This window comes from Euleptes europaea, chromosome 2, assembly GCF_029931775.1.
Source record: "Euleptes europaea isolate rEulEur1 chromosome 2, rEulEur1.hap1, whole genome shotgun sequence".
NCBI lineage: Eukaryota > Metazoa > Chordata > Lepidosauria > Squamata > Sphaerodactylidae > Euleptes > Euleptes europaea.
The window spans coordinates 65,638,948-65,659,812 of NC_079313.1; the positions used below are offsets into that span (position 1 = coordinate 65,638,948).

Consider the following 20,865-nt stretch of genomic DNA (forward strand, 5'->3'; position numbering starts at 1 on the left):
TTGCTCAGCTCATTGCTCAGTAGGGGTGGAGAACAGACCCTCAGTCAGACGAAGAAGTTGCTCAAGGAAAAGCCCAACTCACAGAGCTCGGCTAGAAGCGACTGACTCCGGTAGTGGCGAAAGAAAAACAGAGCAAAGGGCGTGCAGCACGCCAGCAGCACGTGATAGTTCAGGCGCGAGTGCCTGTACGGCTCCGGCTCTCTGCATTCCCCAGTGGCTAAAGCTTGTAAAACCTCCAATGGCAGGCCCGTGCAAGCGACAATGAATCAGCAGTGTAACAGTACTATTGTGTTTCATTCAGTGCTATGTCTCACAGTACCAGTTTTGTGTCAACTCAGACATTAAGAGCAGAAGGAGATTTTTGCACACATGTACCATTTCCAATTAGTATGGAAAGATGTGACTGGTGAAAATTGAGATTAGCACTTTAAAATTAAGGTAGTTATGGATTCAGAAAAAAATACATGATGAGGAACACATCTATCTGTCTATCTGTCTGTCTTTATATCCACAGCCTCTTCATTATAACTGACTCAAGGGTTACCCTAAGACAGGGGTGGGGAACCTCAGGCCCGGGGGCTGTATGCGGCCCCCGAGGACATTTTTTGTGGCCCTCAGGAGCTCCGGGAACCCTGCCGCGGAGGCGGGGCGCAGGGTGGCCCTCCCCGAGGGTGTTCCTGGGGCCACGGCTTACAGCGCCCTTGTAGTGCCCTTTGGACCTCCTCTCACTGACTATTGGTTGTTGGTCGGCGAGAGGGGAGGGGGAGGGACTCTTCCCCCAAGGCTGCCCCCTACAGCTGCGGCGTGCAGGAACGCTGCGGCACATTGTAAGCCCCTCTTGCTGCCTGTCGACTGTTGAGCAGCGGGGGGGGGGAGAGAGGCTGGCGGCTCCCGGCGGCAGAGCATGCATGCAGAACCAATTGGGCTTGGGGAGGGCTTTTATGGACTCTGGGGGGCAAGTGCACGAAGACTGGGGCCCGGTTGATTGGTGCTCCGTGCGCCGCCGGGTGTGTGTGTGTGGGCGGGGGAGGTGGGGTGGCTGGGGCCCGGTCGCGCAGGTCGGCATGCGCGGGTGTGTGTGTGTGGGGGGGGAGGCTTTTCTCTCTTCCTCTTTTTCTGTCACTCTTTCTCCTTTCTCTCCCTCTCTTCCTCCATCTTTTTCTGTCTCTTTCTTTGTCTCCCTCCGTCCTTTTTTTTCTTTCCCTCTGTCCTTTTCTTTCTTTCTCTCCCTCTCTCCATTTCTTTCTCCCTTTCTCTCTCTTTCTCCCTCCCTCCCTTTTCCTCTTTCTCTGTTTTCCTTCCTGCTTTCCTCCCTTGCCAATCGACTGTGGGCTGCGCCCCCCTGGCGCCTCGTTTTCTGGGGCCCACCGCTGGCTGCCCTCCCACCTGTGGGGAGTGGGGGCACCCTGAAGGCCTTCTCTGGGTGGCCTCCCCGGGGTTGCTAACCTCCAGGTGGTGGCTGGAGACCTGGCAACCCTAGCCTCTCTTCCCCCCCCCCCCACTGGGAGATCTACACCTGGTATGGTCCCCGAAAGATGTTATAAATGTGCAAATGGCCCTTGGCAGGAAAAAGGTTCCCCACCCCTGCCCTAAGAAGTCAAAGTAGAATGTTTTAATTTTATTTTTCTGTTCTTGCTCTTTTGCTCTTTGAGATAAACACAGAACAATTTAGAGCTAGGATCTGCCTTTACTTGCTCTTAGGTTCCAACTGCACAGTCTGGTGATATTAAGAACTCACTCAAGAATGTTAAAAGACATTTATAAATAACTTGGTATAGCGCAGATGAGACAGAAGAGGGGGGAGGTGGAAGGGGGGAAGTTGACATTCTTTGCAACAGAAACTTCAAACATCACCATTTTCTTGAACTGTGGTAGTGGATAACACATGCAGAAAAAGCCACTGAACTGAATGTACATGGGAAGCAGCATAAGAGCCACTAAACATAATGTGCATGGGAAGCAACATAGACACTGAATCCTATGGTGGATCCAAATGATCTGAAATGCCAATTCCAAATTTAGATCATTACACAAGAACATAGGAGGAACCCTGCTGGATCAGAACAATGGTCCCTGTAGTTCAGCATCCTGTTTCCCACACTGGCCGATCAGGTGCTCTGGAAGGTTCAGGGATCAAGGTACAACAGCCTAAACCTCTCCCTGTCACTTTGCTTCCCCAGCAATTGGCAATTGGTGATATACTGCTCCTGAATAGGATGATCAGCATACCGGAAGGATGCTTAGATTTCCCAGCTATAGCACCATAATAATATAATAAACCTCTTCCCACAACGGTTCTAGAAACCATGCTCCTGCAGGAACTTATCATTTGGATTATTGTTTTAAGCCTATGATCGATTAGGTATTTTCCTCTGAAATCTATTGTACATTAACTGATGCCTGTTACACTATTAAGGGTCCTTGAACCCAGTCTCAGAGACTGCCCTACACTGGAAAATACTGAAAAATCTTTAACTCAGCTAACATTTACTCAATCTACATGCCCCCTGTTTTGAGGGCCTATGTAAATGATAATTTGTAGTGGGAACAGACTAGCTGGGATTGAGTTCCACACGCATCAATGTGACCTAAACTAGATGTATGCACACAAAACCATGAGTGGGACTAATCTTTTACATGTTGCTACATGGTTTGGGTTATGATGTTAAAAGCCCAGCCGAGCATGCAGCTACCATGCACACAATCATTTAGCACGTACTGAAGCAGCTCTTCCTGTGAATGTTACTTGCCAGTGGGATGTAGTGGTTAAAAGTGGTGGTTTGGAGTGGTGGATTCTGATCTGGAGAACCTGGTTTGATTCCCCACTCCTCCACATGACTGGAAGAGGCTAATCTGGTGAACTGGATTTGTTTTCCCGTTCCTACGCATGAAGCCAGCTGGGTGACCTTGGCCTAGTCACAGCTCTCTCAGCCCCACCTACCTCACAGGGTGTCTGTTGTGGGGAGGGGAAAGGAAGGTGATTTTAAGCCTGTTTGATTCTCCCTTAGGTGGTAGAGAAAGTCAGCATATAAAAACCAGCTCTTCTTCTTGCTGAAATACATATATGAGGAAGTCCCAATGGTTTCTAAATCTTAACGAAAACGAGAATTTTACACCAAACCAGCTCTTACTTCCGCCTTTCTCTTCCTACTTCTAATTTAGTCCTTGATTAGATAAAACCACTGGTTTAGATGAAATATTGTCTGCAGTATGACAAGTCTGCTTGCAAGACAATCACCCTCTCAGCACTTTTAAAGTCAATAGCTTGGCTTTTTATAAGAGGAAGGATAAAAATGGACGAGGAAGGAAGAGACCCATAAAAGGTTTACACATACCTTTGCTTCAGGTCTTTTCCTAAATGGTGATCAAGTAATGAACGCTTCTTATAAGTGACTGATTTTAGAGTGCACTTTTATCTACAGGTTCGGTATTTATAGTTCAAGCCCTTTCAATTAAAACATGAAAATGGAATTAAACTGCTAATTATCGTATTTCATTCCAAGTCACAGGACTTTCATCAGACCCATTAAGTGAGGGAGCCAGTTCAACAACTGGAGTTGCAGTATGCAGATTTATGACCAGCGTTCACCATATTGATAGCAAAAGATACATGGATTTGTAGCACAGAGTTTTTTGAGGACAAAGTCTTAGACTAACTGTTCTTGTAACTCTGTTGCTGTGGAAATGAAGCAAGACCTATGAAAAAATCCAGACCCGTCCCTGCAACACTGCTCTTTACGTAAGGCAGACTTTGATTTTGCATCATGGAGTGTTAGAATAGAATAGAAATATTTGTGTGCTTATGTGCTACACGTCCTTCAGGATCTGCGTGATCAAGCTGTGTTTGTTTTACATTTTCAGTACTTTGTGTCAGTCTTTGCTTGGATTATTCCTTTTTATCAGAATGTTTTGCTTGCAAAGGTCCTTTATCAATCTGCAATCTAATGTCCTTTATCAGTCTGCAAGACTAGCATACAGAGGTCATTGAAGACGTCACTTCCACATTTCAGAACTAACCTTTTGTGACTACCCCATATAATGTAAGACTAACAATAAGTTACATTCTTTTTGAGTACCATAAGAGTGCTACAGCAAAACAGCAGTCATACTAACAACTAGAATAAGTGATGCTAAGTCATGTGCTTACAAAAGACTACCTGCAATCTAATATAAAGGGAAAATGATACAATTTAAAAAATAATAATAAAGAAATCTACTGATTTTCAGCAATATGCGCAAGCCTGTGTTGTTTTTAATAAAAATGATACCTTTCAAAGTTAACTAAGATGCAATATTAAATTATGTTCTAAAACAAGAAACAAAGTTGCTTAACTATAATAGGTTTAACAGATTTCTGTTAAACACAGAAAAGATCTGGCCACTGTGGTACATGCCCTGGTTACATCTCGATTAGATTACTGCAGTACACTCTATGAGGGGCTGCCCTTGAAAAATGTTGGAAACTTTCAATTGGTGCAAAATGCTACTGCCTGGATGTTGACTGCAGTGAGTTATAAGAACCACAGTACTCCAGTCTTTGTCACTCTACACTGGCTCCTTATCTGTTTCTGGGCACAATTCAAGGTGCTGGTGTTGGCCTTTAAAACCCTATATGGCTTGGGACCAGTACATTTGAAGGACCACCTACCTATTCGACCTAATGAACCTAAAATCATCTTCCCTTATGAACCTACGATCATCTTCCTAGGCCCTGTTCCAGGTGCCTCCCACCTTCTGAGATTAGGCAGGTGGCAACCTGGGAAAGGGTCTTCTCATTCATGGAACTCTTTCCCCAGAGAGACTCACCTGTTCCCTTCTGTTGCCACCTTCTGCCACCAGGTGAAGACTTTGTTTTGTCTGGCATTTCCTCAGTGATTCCTCCTTCCTGCCCTATTTTTTAATTATTATTTTTCACTGATTTTAGCAAGTGTCTGGCCAATTAATACTGTTTGCTTAGCTAGATAATTGAAAATTTCTGCCCTATTTTGCTCTGATCTCTCGTTCCCCAGAGTAGAAATTTGGAAATTATCACTAAAATTAGATGATTCCTCCAGACCCTCATCTAACTGTGAATGTTGTGGATTAGGGATTAACTGTGCAATCCCGAAGGGAAGGTCTGAATGCCCATAGGAGCCAGCGTGACCCCTATGCCATGCCACTTGCACTGTACAAACACTGGCCCCCTGGATCACAGTGGCAGCGCAGCTCTTGGATGCCGGTGCGGCCTCCCACTGGCGTTTCCCCAGTATATCTCCCCATACCGGCGTCCTGGGAGGCATTTCCTGGACATTCCTGGGGGCGGAGCTGCCTATAGACAGCCTCCTAACCCCTATTGCCCAGGGAGCGAGCCTCCACGCTTCAGTGGAGCTACACTAGCAAAATAGCTGGTGTAGCCTCGCTAAAGTCTATGGGCCATTTTCCCAATGTTTGTAATTTCAGTGCGTTAATTTCCCTTTTTTTGTGGCCGGGAAGCCTCCGTGGAGGTGGTGCAGCTGTGCCAGTCCCAGTCACTGCCTAACTGCCCCCCCCTTCAGGAATGGGCTGCGGAGACAGCCCTGACTGCTCAGGCAAGCACTGACATCTATTTGTCTGTTTGGAAGGATACAGGAGTCCCTCTGAAAAAAAAAGTCTTCCATTTTACTTTGTTTAGTGCAAGGGGTGGGAACATCTTTAAATGGATAGCCCCGTTTCTTTCCCTTTGTCTATACTAATGTCAAGTTTTCAGTTCACTCAATAAAAATAGATTAAAATTGGTACAACACCACACAATTGGTACAAAACCCCTAATTCATCTTGTTACAGCTACATAGATACTAGAGGCTGAGTAGTTTTAATACACAGCTGGATCTTGCTAACCAGGTTAACTACTCCCCACCTATTCTCTTCTCTGTTGTTCAAACAAAATCAAATAATAAATAAAAGATAAAATAAAATGAAATACCCTACACTTGAGCTGAGGGAGAAACCAAAACACCTTTTACTATAAGATAGGTTCAGAGTGATAAATACTGGCTGTTGCTTCAAGGATGAAACAACCAAGATAATTATAATCAAAGAGGGGAAAAACAGAGATTCTAAGGTCTCATAAGTGATCTGAACAACCCCCAAGGAGTGTTCATCAATCAGGCATAACAAAATAAAATAAGTACACATAAGGAATAAAATAAAAAGAACATGAATGAAAAGCAGCAGCACCCCCACCCCCAACCTGCCACCCCAGTTAGCAATAGCAAAAGCTAGGCTTGGCAACCAAAGTTAACTGCTTTCAAAACAGAAACTAAATACCAAACAACCAAAGAATCTCAAAAGAATATCTGAAACAGGAGAGAGAGAAGAAAAACAACTAAACTAAAACATTAAGTATTAAAACAAAACTCCTCAGAGCAGCAATTATACACGGCACCCAGCACAACCCGAAGACCTTAATTATTATTTTTATGTGTGTGTATTTTATTGTACTGTGATATGCATTTGTTTTATTGTAATGGTTTTTAAATGTGCTTTTATTATGTATGTTTTTAGTCTGTTAGCCACCCTGGTGACCCTGATCAGGTCAAAAGGTGGGGTATAAATTTTGTTGCTGTTGTTGTTGTTGTTGTTAATAATAATAATAATAATAATAATAATAAAGCACTCTGTTCTTCCTTATTTCTAAAAATCCTTATTTCTAAGAAGGATTAAGAACTTCAGATCTTAAGATAGAGATGTAATAAAAGCAGAAAAAAATAATTTCTTATGACTGGACCAGGTTGGAACCAGGCTAAATTGGCAGTTTCCCCTCATTTTGTTTTTCAGGGTCCTTTGTTCCACAGTAGGCTGCAGTGGGGGCGACAGGAAAGCTCTGGGCAGCTGATGGAAAATTTAGTCTGGATCAAACCCAATGTATCCAGTAAGGAGAGTTAAAATATTACTGCTTGCATGTCCAATGCTATAATGGGCAAAAAGTTTTTGGTGGCTTGCTTTGCTGAGGAGACCTCTAAACTAGCAGTGAATCAGTGAGATCCCAAGAGGTGTAAATCTTTTGGATCTTGTACTTTATCCCCACCTAGCATGTTTAATTCAAAGTCTCATACATAGTGAATTTTAGCAGTCAATAACAAGAAGGCACTTCATATTTTGAAACAGGGTAAAAATCCAACAGAAAAGACATTTCAGGTACAAACTGTATGACCTCCTCAGGAGCCTTAAGCGATGAATCACAACAACCATATGCGAATAGTTCTTGTTGGTGAAATCATATCTCTGCATTGTTCCTGAAGTATGGATACTAAGAACGTAAGAACATAGGAAGAGTCCTGGTGGATTAGACCAGTGGTCCATCTAGTCCAGCATTTTGTTTCACACAGTAACTAACCAGTTACTTTAGAGGACCAACAACAGGGAACAAAGGCCTGAATCTTTACGTGATGATGCCTCCTGGCAATGGCATTCAGAGGTTTACTGTCCCTGAACAGTCTGACATATCCTCCAGGAAGCTGTAAAACCCCATTTTAAAGCTGTCCATGCCTGGGGCCATTACTACATCCTCCAGCAGCAAGTTCTACAGTTTAATCACTGGTTGGTTAAAGAAGTATTTCCTTTTGTCTGTACAGAATCTACTGCCTATCAACTTCACTGGATGCCCTAAAGTTCTAAAATTTTGAGAGAGGGAAAAGTTCTCTCTGTCCACTCTGTCTACTTATGCATAATTTTATAAATCTCTAGCATGTCCCTCCCTTAGTAATCTCTTTACTGAACTGAAAAGTCTGAGACTCTTCAGCCTTTCCGCATAGGTAACATACTGCAACACCTTAATCATCTTGGTTACCCTCCGCCATACTTTTTCCAGCTCTGCAATGTCTAGAGCTGCACATAGTATTCCAAATGAGGCCAAACCAAAAATCTCTACAGGGGCATTATAATATTTGCTGTTTTATTTTTAGTCCCTTTCCTAATAACCCCAAGCATAGAGTTTGTCTTTTTCACTGCAGCACACTAGGTAGACGTTTTAATTGAGCTATCCACTATGACCCTAAGACCTCTTTCTCTCTTAGTATCAGCAACTTCAGACTCCATTAACATGCAATTAGAGTTGGGATTTTTTGTACCATTGTTTATTACCTTACACTTACCTACACTAAACTTCATTTGCCACAATGTTGCCCGCTCATGCAATTTGTGGAAATACTCCTGTAGCTCTTCACAGTCATCCTCAGTTTTCACTATCCTGTCATCTGTAAAGCTGGAAACTATGCTGCTCACTCCCACTTCCAATTCATTTATGAACAAATTAAACAGCACTGGCCCCAGTATCGATACTTGTGGGACCCCTGAACTTACTTCCCTCCATTGAGAGAGCTGTCCATTTATTCCTACTGTCTGCTTCCTTTCTTTTAGCCAATTCGTAATCCATAAAAGGACTCATCCTGTTATCCCATGAATACTAAAATAAGGTTCTTCAAAAATGTTTTATAGGCTGACACAGAACACTTTTTAACTGCATTACTTATCACGTCAACATGCGTATAACTGAATTAAAGGAGTGCAGTGTGAGACTGGGTTCAACATGTAAATGCCAGGAAAGTCACTCGCTGATTTCATCAAAGTCTCTTCGGAATATTGATCTATGATCCACAGTGGGTGGAAAAGATAGACGTGAACAGTAATGATACTATTGTGTGGTTAGGGCCAATCTACATGTAACATAGTGATGTGTAACTTTAATCCAAAGGGTGTTTTTCCCCCCCAAGAGAAAAAACATGTTTTCGAGACAGTGATCTTGGGCATAAGACTGGCAGGTGGGGCTCAAGTGCTTAACCTTTTCTCTCAGATGGTTTTCGTTCTCAAAATAACCCTTCCTAGCTGCTTTTTTTCTGACCTGGAAAAAAGAGACAGAACAGTACATTTCCCCCCTCTGGGAGAGAAGCACATGGAAGGGTGCCTCCTCACATCGCAGCATTCTGCCACAAACTGTAGTCTCCCACAGCTGCTTCTCATTACTGGGGGAAAAATGCTGGGGCAAAGTTACACAGAACTGTACAATACAGGTAGGTTGACACTCAGAAATGTTGATAATTTTATACTGTGGGAGGAAAAAGCAAAGAAGATCGGGGCCAAACTGACACTAAGCAGAAAAATCTGAAACTTAAATAAAAAAAATACATTGAGGGGGTTAGATTTCCCCCCAAATAAAAAAGGATTGTCTGCACAAGTGCACTTACCTTTAATCTTCAGAGCTCGTGTGGTGGATTCTGGGTGCCACTCTGGGCCTGGAGCAGCTCTAGCTGTACATTGCCGCCACTGCCGCCACCACTACTGACCCTGGGCTAGGGTTACCAACCATCAGGTACTAGCAGGAGATCTCCTGCTATTACAACTGATCTCCAGCTGATAGAGATCAGTTCACCTGGAGAAAATGGTCGCTTTGGCAATTGGACTCTATGGCATTGAAGTCCCTCCCCTCCCCAAACCCTGCCCTCCTCAGGCTCTACCCCCAAAATCTCCCACCGGTGGCAAATAGTGACCTGGCAACCCTACCCTGGGCTCAAAGGTGAGTGGTGGGTCCCAGAGCCATGCTGGGCTTAGTGATGGGGGGATGGGATTCCCCCATGAGTCTTGTGGGGCCCCCACTTGTTTTTATTATCGGGGGAGTTTTAATCCTCCATTGTATATATATTTTTAGATTTCTGCAAACTAGGTGAGTAGAGAACCCCTCCCCCCCATCTATCCCTAGCTTCATTTTGCTAATCCACACTCTATGGCTTTGGAATTAGATATATGATAATTGGGGATAGGATGATATTGGGTGGGGTGACACACACATTGTAGGTGTTTTGTTTAGATTTGCTTCTATCTGCAATAGCCTGATCTAAAAGCCTAGGGGAGCACGTGTAATCACCCAGTTTCTGGAAGGCCAGTTCATTAATAATAGCTGTTAATGTGACAAATGTGACCTTTAAATCTCACAAAGAGAAGCCACCCCTCCAGACAAGGGTATGACCTTTAAAGACAATCTTCCTCATCTGTTCCTCTTTCTTGCACCCTACTTTTCTCTCAGTTACATACACAGTTAGGCACAGATTCTTAATGTCACACTGCTTCTCATCCATTTCACTCTCATTCACATTATATCATCTATTTCATGACTATTCTCTCTCTTTTTAAAAGGTAAAGGTCCCCTGTGCAAGCACCAGGTCATTCCTGACCCATGGGGTGATGTCACATCCTGACGTTTCCAAGGCAGACTTTGTTTGCGGGGTGGTTTGCCAGTGCCTTCCCCAGTCATCTTCCCTTTACCCCCAGCAAGCTGGGTCCTCATTTCACCGACCTCGGAAGGATGGAAGGCTGAGTCAACCTTGAGCCGGCTACCTGAAACCGACTTCCGTCGGGATCGAACTCAGGTCGTGAGCAGAGCTTTTGACTGCAGTACTGCAGCTTAACACTCTGCACCACGGGGCTCTTTTTAGACCTCTTTTTATTGGCTTTCCCAGTAGGATGAGTGGATATAGTTCCAATCTGGGATCTTGCAGCCTCATTCAAAGTCGTGGAACTGAGTGGGTGACCTTGAGCCAGTCAGTGTCTTCTGGTCTAATCTGCCTCACATGGTTATTGTGAGGATAAAATGAGAAGAAAAAGAATTTGAACCTGGTATGCTGCCCTGAACTGTTTGTAGAAAGGGTGGATAAAATACAGATTTCCCACATTTCCTTCTTCTCACCACCCAGTCCCCCATTTATCTCAGATATTCTTGTACACCTTTCTCTGGTACAAAATGTGGACTTACGTGGTTAAGAATATATACAATTCTGCCAATTAGTATAAATAATACCTACACTGACCTTCTTTGGTCACCCTTTCCCACGACCACAAAAATACATGTGGCTACAATTTGTTTCCCATATTTCACATCCATGTGAGCTTCTTGATCACAATCTAATCAAAATTAAACATATGAAAGTCCCAGCATATTACTAGTTAACCCTATTAACATTCCATGGATTTGGTGAAGCACAGGGGCTAATATTAGCTATGATCTGGGAGATTCCTCCTTCAAATTTTGCCTCTGCTACAAACTCTTTACTTGGCAAGCAACCCGCTCTAAAATCCTCAACGGAAATATGCAGACAGTCAATACTGGCCTACCTTGCAGGGCTGTTGCGAGCTATGTAAGTGCTATATAAATGCTAAGAATCAGTATTCAATGGGAGGGACTGAAGGCACATGCTAAAATGCAACTAAAAAAACTCCAGCCAACTGAAATTATTAACGTACCCGAACTGCTTTTTTTTTTAAAACATTCCTTTGACTCATGAAGTTAAAGTATGCCCAACCCTATGTAAATAAATAATTAAGTAGATGAATGAATGAATTCTTAAGCTGTATTAACAAGTTCAGTACAATTTACCAGAAGGGTGGTCAAACTAGTTTTGTGAGTTGCTGAATGTCATTGTTTCATACCTTATACTGTTAGGAAGAACAAAGTGCCTTTCATTTTCTAAGGTACAGCTAAGGTACTTGCAGCTTAAAGCACAAATAATGCATTCTAATTTTTTAAAAAATGTTTGACTTGTATAATGAAGATTTTTTTTGAAGCTAAATATCTCTGTTATCTTTTTAATGAGAAATTAGTTCAGCAAACACTGGAGAATAGCTGCACTAATGAATACTGTCCTGTTTGGATTTACATTTAAATGTAACACATTCTGTAGGGTAAAAAAAAACTCTTGTAAATTTACAATTAAAACTCCTATAATATCAACTTCTGGCTGTCAAATCACGAAAAATACATGCTGATCAGAGATGTTGCTGGACTTGCATTCTTACACATATCAGTTCACTATCCCATTACTAGTATTTGCAATTTCCTATAAATTACTAGTTTTTCCCCTGAAGGAGGATTGTGAGGTTTATCACATTGCTCTATGCAATGTCTGGATAGACTTTGCAAAGAGCACCAACCCTGCAAGTACATGACAAGAAATCACGTGACATCAGAGTGAAGAAGAGGAGGCCCAGAATCAGGTCCTCAATGGTGTCAAGGCCAGGAACATGGGCAGTAGAACAAGAACACTAGGGCCCCAGAAAACAAGCCAAGCACCAGGAAGTGTACACAGAAAGCAGGAAGCCAAGAATCAAAGTCATGGAGGAATTCTTTCCATGAATGAATGACCTAACCTCACTGTATGCTTACAAAGACAAGCAAGAGGCATGGTGCCCTTTCTGTATACACAATGAGTCCTTCCAAAAGGAACTGAAAGAAGAGAGGAAGCACTATATAAACTGCAATATAAACTGCAATCTTCCTGAGGGTCCCTATGGAAAGGTTAACAACTAGTACAGACACACCAATAAAAATAAGTACATTAGGACTTAAATAAGTAAACTTAGAACGCATTCCTGAGGGGGGTGGCGAAAGTCATTTAGAGGCGGCGTGACCCTGCGCCAGCATAAGTGCCCACTTATCACGGTATAAGGGGAATTTATGCTGGCAAGGGAGACTTCCTGTTGGCACCTGTGTGCTGCGTAGCTGCGTGAGGCTCCCCCGCCAGCGCAGCCTCTCCGGGAGCTAAATCCTGGAAGAGAACGGTGGCGCCGGCATGGGGCGGGCGGGGCATTCCCAGGGGCGGAGCTGACTTTAGTCAGTTTCCTAACCCCTTCCAGCCCGGGAATGCCCCTTGCTGCTGAGGCAAGACTATGACAACTTTTTTTGGTGTCGCAGCCCCGCTGTTTTCAATGGGGGCAGTTTCCCCATTTTTTATTTTTAAAAAGGCTTTTTTATTCTCCCTGCAGGCCAGGGCGCCATTGCGGATCCCAACCCCCAAGGAATGGGCTGTTGAAGTGTGTAACTGTACCCAGTATTACTAGGGAAGGGATAGGCAACAGCAGCCCACTAAAGCATTTTGCTTGGCATGTAGGGCCAGTTCCCTACAAAAGCAATCAAATTAAGCCCTTGGGTTGTTGAGATCATCTCCCAGACCACTGTATCCTCCCACCAGGTCTGAGGCAAGGCCCTGCTGGAGCTCAGTTGTTCCAGTGGAGCAAGATTCTAAGTAACAGCCTCTATCCCCCACTGCTGCAGTACATATATCTCCCAATGTCACTTCTATTTTGACACAGAGTGTTGAAAATGTATATAAAACAAACTTTAAAGCCCCAGCAGGTACAGACTTACCATTTTCTGGCTGGTCCTTAATATCAGCATCACTTGGCTGGCTTGGACTTTCAGACTGACTTGAATCTGAAAAATATAAAAGATGGCCAAAAATGACAGGATTCCACTATGGAAAGGTGGCAGACGATCTCCAAAGTCTGAGTATTCAAATGAAATGTATTAGGCATTCTTTTCTACAACTAGTAGATGGAAAGAAGGCAGGGTAATACCTTTGCTCTTGATTTGTATGAATATCTTGGAAGTGAAGCAATTCGTTTCTGATTTCTCAGACTTTGCTGAATATGAGAAATTGCACACCATCAAAATTTATAATCATACAAGACCTTAAAATTGTTATGATAACCAAGGACTTTGGATTTGTAACCTTCTGTTGAATTGGCATGTGTTTGACTATTGTAGTCATTTTTAGTGTGCTAACGGCTTCCAGTTGAGAAATTAACCTTTTCATGCTTACATTATTAACTACTGTTTGTGGCTTAATATGCTACTTTAATTCTCAGAACCTTCTGAATGAATTTCAGCCTGAATAAAGGCTTGTGGGGACTGAACAACATTCTTTTCCAGCTTTATATATTGGTTCTATCCTGCTTGGGAAGTGGGCTCTTCTAGTTCTAGATAGTTTAGGATAACCAGAAGAAGTATTCTTTCCATCAAATATCATCTAATTTACTCTATAAAGGCAATTGACCAATCTACAGTGGATCCAGGGAGCAGTATATATTATAGCAACAGAAACTCTGGAGTAAATCCAAGATTAAGGCAGCGACTCTAAACATAATTTCTTGTAAATAAATTATGGTTAAATTCAAAAGATTTGCTTCCAAATAGATACAGTTATGATCAGGGCCTAACTCTGAATTCAGCAATATTATGCACATTAAAACCTTGAAAACACAACAGTATTCTGGAAAGTTACTTCTTTATGAAGATTTATATATGAGAATATTAGCACATGAAACCAATTTAGAAACAAACATCCATAAACCACCAAAAAGCTTCTTGGGTTTTAATCACATATATACAAACTTATAGGTTTGTAAAGGTAGTCCCCTGAGCAAGCACCAGGTCATTATGGACTCATGGGGTGACATCACATCACGACGTTTACTAGGCAGACTATGTTTATGGAGTGGTTTGTCATTGCCTCCCCCAGTCATCTACACTTTCCCCCCAGCAAACTGGGTACTCATTTTACTGACCTCGGAAGCATAGAAGGCTGAGCCAGCTACCTGAAACTGACTTCTGTCAAGATTGAACTCAGGTCGTGAGCAAAGCTTTGACTGCAGTACTGCAGTTTCCCACTCTGAACCACAGGGGGGCTGTAGGATACGTACCTACAGTGGCACATAAAACAGTTTCCCACGTAGTGATTTTTTAATCTATGATGTGTCAATGACATCACAGTTGTCCCTAACCTAAACTGAATTGCAGCAATGTAATGCCACTAATTCTAAATATTCTTCTAGTCTACAGTAATATGGGACAAAAAAACCAAAGCTTAAAAATGAACTATGAAATTAAAACTTACTCTTAAATACAAAAGTTAATCCAGATGCTCAGCAGAGCATCTGACAGAGCCTTCCTGAAACAGTCCTGTCTTAGATACGTCTTAGATACGCATATAGATTGTTGTATGTTTGAATCTCAACCTGCCACATAATCTAGCATGGTGATTTCTAGCTTTATATGTCCTAGGATATCTTAATGTAGGGAAACATTTAGAAATGTGCTTTCTCACGTGTGTATCTCAGTTTGTCTCTCTGATTTGCACATAGATTACATGTTTGAATCTATGTGTTAAAACCGACCAGCGCACAGAAACCTACAGTGCTCATGGGATTGTACCATGTTTTGGTGCGTCAGAAAAAGTGAGGTATAAATAAATAAATACATTATATTATTCTATATTGTAAAAACCTAAGAACAATGGATAAAAAATGACTGGATAAATAAGTACATGATATTTTAATGACAAACTCTTAACAGGTTGGGTCAAATACAATTAAAAAAGGAAAAAGACAATGAATTGGATCCAGACTAAATTTTCTGCTAACAAAAGGGGCAATTTCTGTCCAATTCCCCTTTCTGCTGATGGAAAATTTAGTTTGGATCTAGCTCAATGTTACAGTGGAACAATGACCTCATGAATATTTGGAACCCACACAACCACTATATATATGAAATAATTCACATGTATTAAAATTAATACATATTGTATCAGTTTCCCTTTAATATAGTAGACATATATTAATTTAACAGATCATACATAACACATAGTATAGGGTGAATGGGGGAAGAGGAGGATTACAGTTTTTTCTCGATATAATTGAAGAATTATATGTACATGTAAAGTGCCATCAAGTTGTAGTTAACTTATGGCGACCCCATAGCGTTTTCAAGCCAAATGATTAAGCATAGATAGTTTTGCCATTGTCTTCCTCTGCAAAGTCTTCCTTGATAGTCTCCCTTCCAAGTACCAAGTAGCTTCTGAGATCTTACAAGATCAGACTATACTATACCATTCCACATCCCTGAAGAATTATATAGTAATTGTAAATTCACATTATTAGGATTTTTATTTTATAATTTTATGATAAATAAGAATTATAATCATGTTTTTTCTAAAAAGAAATAGTAAACGAAAGAGATTTTGGGGTCATAATATCGTATTGTATGTGCATTTAGGAGTTACATCAGCACGTTGTAAACGGATCATTCTGTTTTTATCTTATTTGGACTTGGCATAAAAATGTGTCAGAATTTGTTATCCTTTTCATATCTTGGCTTTTTGGCCTCACTGTTTGGCAAAGGTTTTTTTATCCTACTGGCCAGGATCCAAAGAACCTTGCAACTGTTTCTGTGTGCCCAGGAGAGCTTTGGGCCATTCTCAAACAGCAGCTTGACATATCACATGGCAAACCTGTCTGGACACTGTGAGCATATCAAAAGCAGTTTTGGATGGGCATCCAATGCAGAAACAAAACAAACACATTCCAACGGGAAATGACTAAACTAGCCCTTTAGATCCTGGTGTCTGTACCCATGCATATACATACTAACTAACTAACTAACTAACTAACTAACTAACTAACTAAGGAGAACACTTCAAAGTTTGCTGTAATCTACAAAAATTTAGGATTGGTTTACCCATGCAGGAGAATAAGGTAGGAATAAGGTGTCAGAATACTGTGGGTGGAGGATCACACAGGACCACCTTTTGGAATGCTCCACTATGTTAAAGTGGCCTACAAATAGAAAACCAGCACATTAAACAGAAAACTAGCACCATAATTGTGTGTGTGTGGGGGGGGAGGACTTTTTCTCCCCACTGTGCTAGTTTTCTATTTGCATGGAGGTTTTTATGTGAAGGAACATTCAGAGTTTGAATCTACCTGCTGCAGCCTGAAATGGTTCAGCACATTCAACCACCTCAGCAATTTTACTACCTTCTTCTCTCTTCATTCCCCTGGGCCCCCTGTGAACAAAATGCATTTGTTGTTGAAATGACACTGCACTTTGGTACCGTTAGCACCATTGTTAATGTTTTGGGGCTAAAACGGATTATATTTTATAGAAATTAGATTTCTAATGTTGTATTAGACAAACATTTGATTAATTAGCAACCAAAAAAGCTAATGTGATCCTGGGATTCATCAACAGAGGCATAACATCCAAATTGCAAGATGTCATAGTTCTGCTGTACACTGCTTTGGTCAGACCATACCTGGAGTATTGTGTGCAGTTCTGGAGGCCTCACTTCAAAAAGGATGTGGACAGAATGGAGCAGGCGCAGAGGAGAGCAATGAGGATGATTAGGGGCCTGGAGACCAAGCCCTATGAGGAAAGGCTGAGGGACTTGGGAATGTTTAGTCTGGAGAAGAGGAGGTTGAAGAGGAACATGATTGCTCTCATTAAGTATTTGAAGGGCTGTCACTCAGAGGAGGGCCCAGAGCTGTTCCTGTTAACAGCAGAGGATGGCACTCACAGTAATGGGTTTAAATTGGGGCAGAAAGGTACCAGCAGGATATTAGGGAAAAAATTGTTTACAGTAAGAGTTGTTCAACAGTGGAATCAGTTACCTAGGGAGGTGGTGAGCTCCCCCTCACTGGTAATCTTTAAGCAGAGGCTGGACAAGCACTTGTCAAGGATGCTCTAGGCTGATCTGCATTAAGCAGGGGGTTGGACTAGATGGCCTGTGTGGCCCCTTCCAACTCTATGATTCTGTAATGCTTGTTATCAATGAGGGGGCAAATGCCTTTCTTAAAATAAACATAATTACTAATTAAAGAATTTACTATCTGAAGCAAACCTATATTTGAATTAACCAGAAGTTGTTATAATGTAGCGATCTGAACTGTGGCCATACTTCCGACAGAAGAACAGTCAGTGCAAGATCATCTACCTGTGATAAAACTGAATATTTTATTTCTGTTTCTACACTTGAGGTATTAATAGCACTGAAAAAACACTGCTGGAGATTTTGAAATAAAGAATGATAATTTATTATGTTTGTTTAAAAAGTCTTGTTTTTGAACAAATAAAGACTAATTATCACAAACCACTATGAAGAACACTTTGAATATTCAGGATTTTTAAGCTGCTGTCACTATGGATAACCTGGTAAAAGCTTAAAGAACAATGATATAAATTAACAATGAATAACTAATAAAGGTGTACATGAACAACTTGGATACTGCATCTAAACATAAAAATACCCAGAATGACTCTCAGTTTTAGAGCAGTGTGGAAATGTGTGTCAAACACAATCAAATTGCAAATGAGGCAGAACATCTGAATATCAGTCTTTCTGAACCTCATTGTTCCTTTTTACTATTTTAATGATGTTATTGTTGGGGGGGACTTGAATTTTCAAAAATTTAAATTTTCACCCCCCACTACATAAAATTTTGATATTGTAGAAAAGCATGTTTATTTTATCGCTTAAGACAGAATGGCTTTAGAAATAAAATTATGTAGATACAATCCCTTTGTGGTCTTATGTACTATTCAGATATTACATATAACAACAATTGCACAAACCTAGGCTATTGCCAGGTTCATACATACACCATACTCCTTGCTCTTACATCTCCCTTCTCATGCCAAAAACTGTTAAGCAGTAGCTCCTCTTGCCATGATGTACAAATGTACGTATGATGTTTAACCTGTTAGTTTTACCTCCCTCCCACCCAGTTACCAGGATTCTTAAGCCAGATGAAACCCCGGTTTCAGATTCTGGTTACTGGAGGAAAGGAACTAACTCTTGACAACCTGAGTGCCTGTATTTATATATTTCAAACAATCTATGTTAGCAAGGGGGTGCAAAATGCAAACCCCCAAATGTGCCAGATTCACGTACATTTCTCCATAATCATATTTAAATGTGATGTTTTAACGCATTCTTACTTAAGAACAACTCCCTCTGGATTTTAGTAAGACTGCCCTCAGATTCAAACCTGCTTATGATTGGGCTGCATGCAGTGCTTACATTTTGGGCACTATTCTTTCAAGTGATATTTCATACTTCTGAAGTGGGGTACAGATCTTAAAATAACGTATATATACAAAATGGGGAAAAATCAGCGTACATATCTTTCTTTTCATTTTCCCAACATCCTCCCATTATTACATAATATTTACAACTAAATTAATGTTGTACAGGTAAAAAAGGAAATGAGTAAAAACTGCTACATTTTCTAAAGAGTTGGTATGCGATACAACACAGGATGCCTTTTGTTAATCTTAGGTCCTCCATGAAATATGAATCCTACAGTTTATATTTTACCCTATTTATATAAGCTTGATTTATTAAGTAAATCTAAAAAAGGAATATCAAAATAATGTACCACTAAGATTTTTTCTAGAAGAATAAGTAAGATGAGCTGGGCTATCACCAATATCAACACAAAATTTCACTGGGGTTAGATCCCATGATTAAATTAAAATCTTGTTCCCATGGAAAGAGCTTTGGTCCATCACACCAAATGGCTTGCTACATTTAAAATTTTCAGATTTAGCAAAAGGGAGTCTTAGGATCCAATGCTCGAAATTTGCATCCAAAAGTCTATGCTCAACTCTAGAAAATCTTGAAGAAGGCAAACCAAGCAAAGTGTTTCTACCTCGTATAATAATTAAAAGCAGCTCTAGAAATATAAAACCATGCTGAATCTAGTTGGAAGTCTTTTTCAAATCCATTTTCATTGTAGAAAAAAGTTTCACTGATGTATTAAGCTAGGGATAGTAACAAGCCTTACTAAACGTGCAATCCTAAGGGGGGGAAGCTCCTTAGGAGCTGGTGTGACACCACACTGGCGTTAAGTGCCCCTTTAACCTGGGATAAAGGGCACTTACTTCATCCTGGGGGCAATCATGCTGGCATTGGGAAGCCACAGAGCTGCGCTGGCAGGGAATTCCCAGAAGGGAAAGCCTGCACCAGCATGGGGGGGGGGGATCCTGGGGGTGGAAGTACCTGTAAGCAGCTTCCTAACCCCTTCTGCCCCGGGAATGCCACCTCTTGCAGCAACGTGGCTATACCACTTTTTTTGGTGGCACAGCCCTGTTGATTTCAATGGGGGATTTTCCTCTTTATAATTTTTTTTAACAGTTTAAATTTCTTTTCGGAAGCCGGGAAGCCTCTGCGGAGGCAGCACAGCTGTGCCAATCCTGGCCACCACGGATCTACCCTTTTTCAGGAATGGGCTGAAAATTATATAAACAGAATTGGCAAAATCTAACCAAATGTAAGATTTTTTAAAAAATGTTTTAATTTCAGTGGGATTAAGTTAAGCACAAACACAATACTGTCCTTGAAGTCAATGAGATTTCAAACAGACTGTGACTAGTGTTCAAGGTTGAATGTAATGTATCACATGGAACTACAAGCATTATAGTGAAGAAAACTGAATTGGAAGAATGTGTATTTTATCCAGGAATCTAGTTTTAAGAAACCTTAGTTGTTAGATCACTACAAATCTCACATTGTGCAGTAAGTTTAAGAAGTCTACGAATAGGGTTCAAGTACAGGTTCAAGTTTATTGCATTTGGCCAAAGGCCCTTACAAGAACTGATAAAAATCCATATAACAATCATTGATAAATGTTACATTTTGGTAACATTAAAATAGATTAATATTAAATTCAAATATTTCTGTAACCCACCAGAACTTATCAAAATATTGGAGAATGACTTAGAATGATCTTAAAAAATGTAACATTTGAAATTATTTGGGAATACTCCAACATTAAATAAACAGAAATACCACTCCAGACTTACTATGAAATAAAATAGGGTTTATCCAGCACAAATCAGATAGTGCTATGCAGTGACACTACAAAGTGTACTAAGCCATAAGTAATAGCTGAATATAAAAATAGAACTGAAGCAATATTATTTTCTATACTGATGAACAAACTGGGTAACATATTCGGCTTCTGATGTAGCATCTGATTCCGTGTTCAGGTTTTCTATACTTTTTCTAATCCTTACAGCTAGGATTTCTGACTTTCACAGACACAGCAATATTATATCAGAATTCCTAACTCTAATCCTGACACTTTATCAGTCTCTGAAACCACCTAAAGCTGTAGCCTCTTAGCTGTCCTGGTGGCCTCTTGTTCTTTTTTATCCAGAGTCCTGCATTCTATTTTTCCAGTAAGAGTTTGGGAACATGGATAAGTAAATTTATAAATCAGTTAACAATCAACTTTGGGGAGAAT

The 20,865-nt window shown here is 41.0% G+C and overlaps 1 protein-coding gene across 5 annotated transcripts in view; it reads right to left on the reverse strand.

Moving 5' to 3' along the window:
- The window catches only part of NFIA (nuclear factor I A), a 556,273-nt gene that overhangs the window by 141,998 nt on the left and 393,410 nt on the right, over window positions 1–20,865 (reverse strand). For all 5 annotated transcript variants that reach the window (XM_056845664.1, XM_056845662.1, XM_056845665.1 and 2 more), the window contains exon 3: window positions 13,151–13,216. In XM_056845664.1, the coding sequence (XP_056701642.1) occupies window positions 13,151–13,216 (66 nt within the window). The remainder of the gene's footprint in view (window positions 1–13,150; window positions 13,217–20,865) is intronic.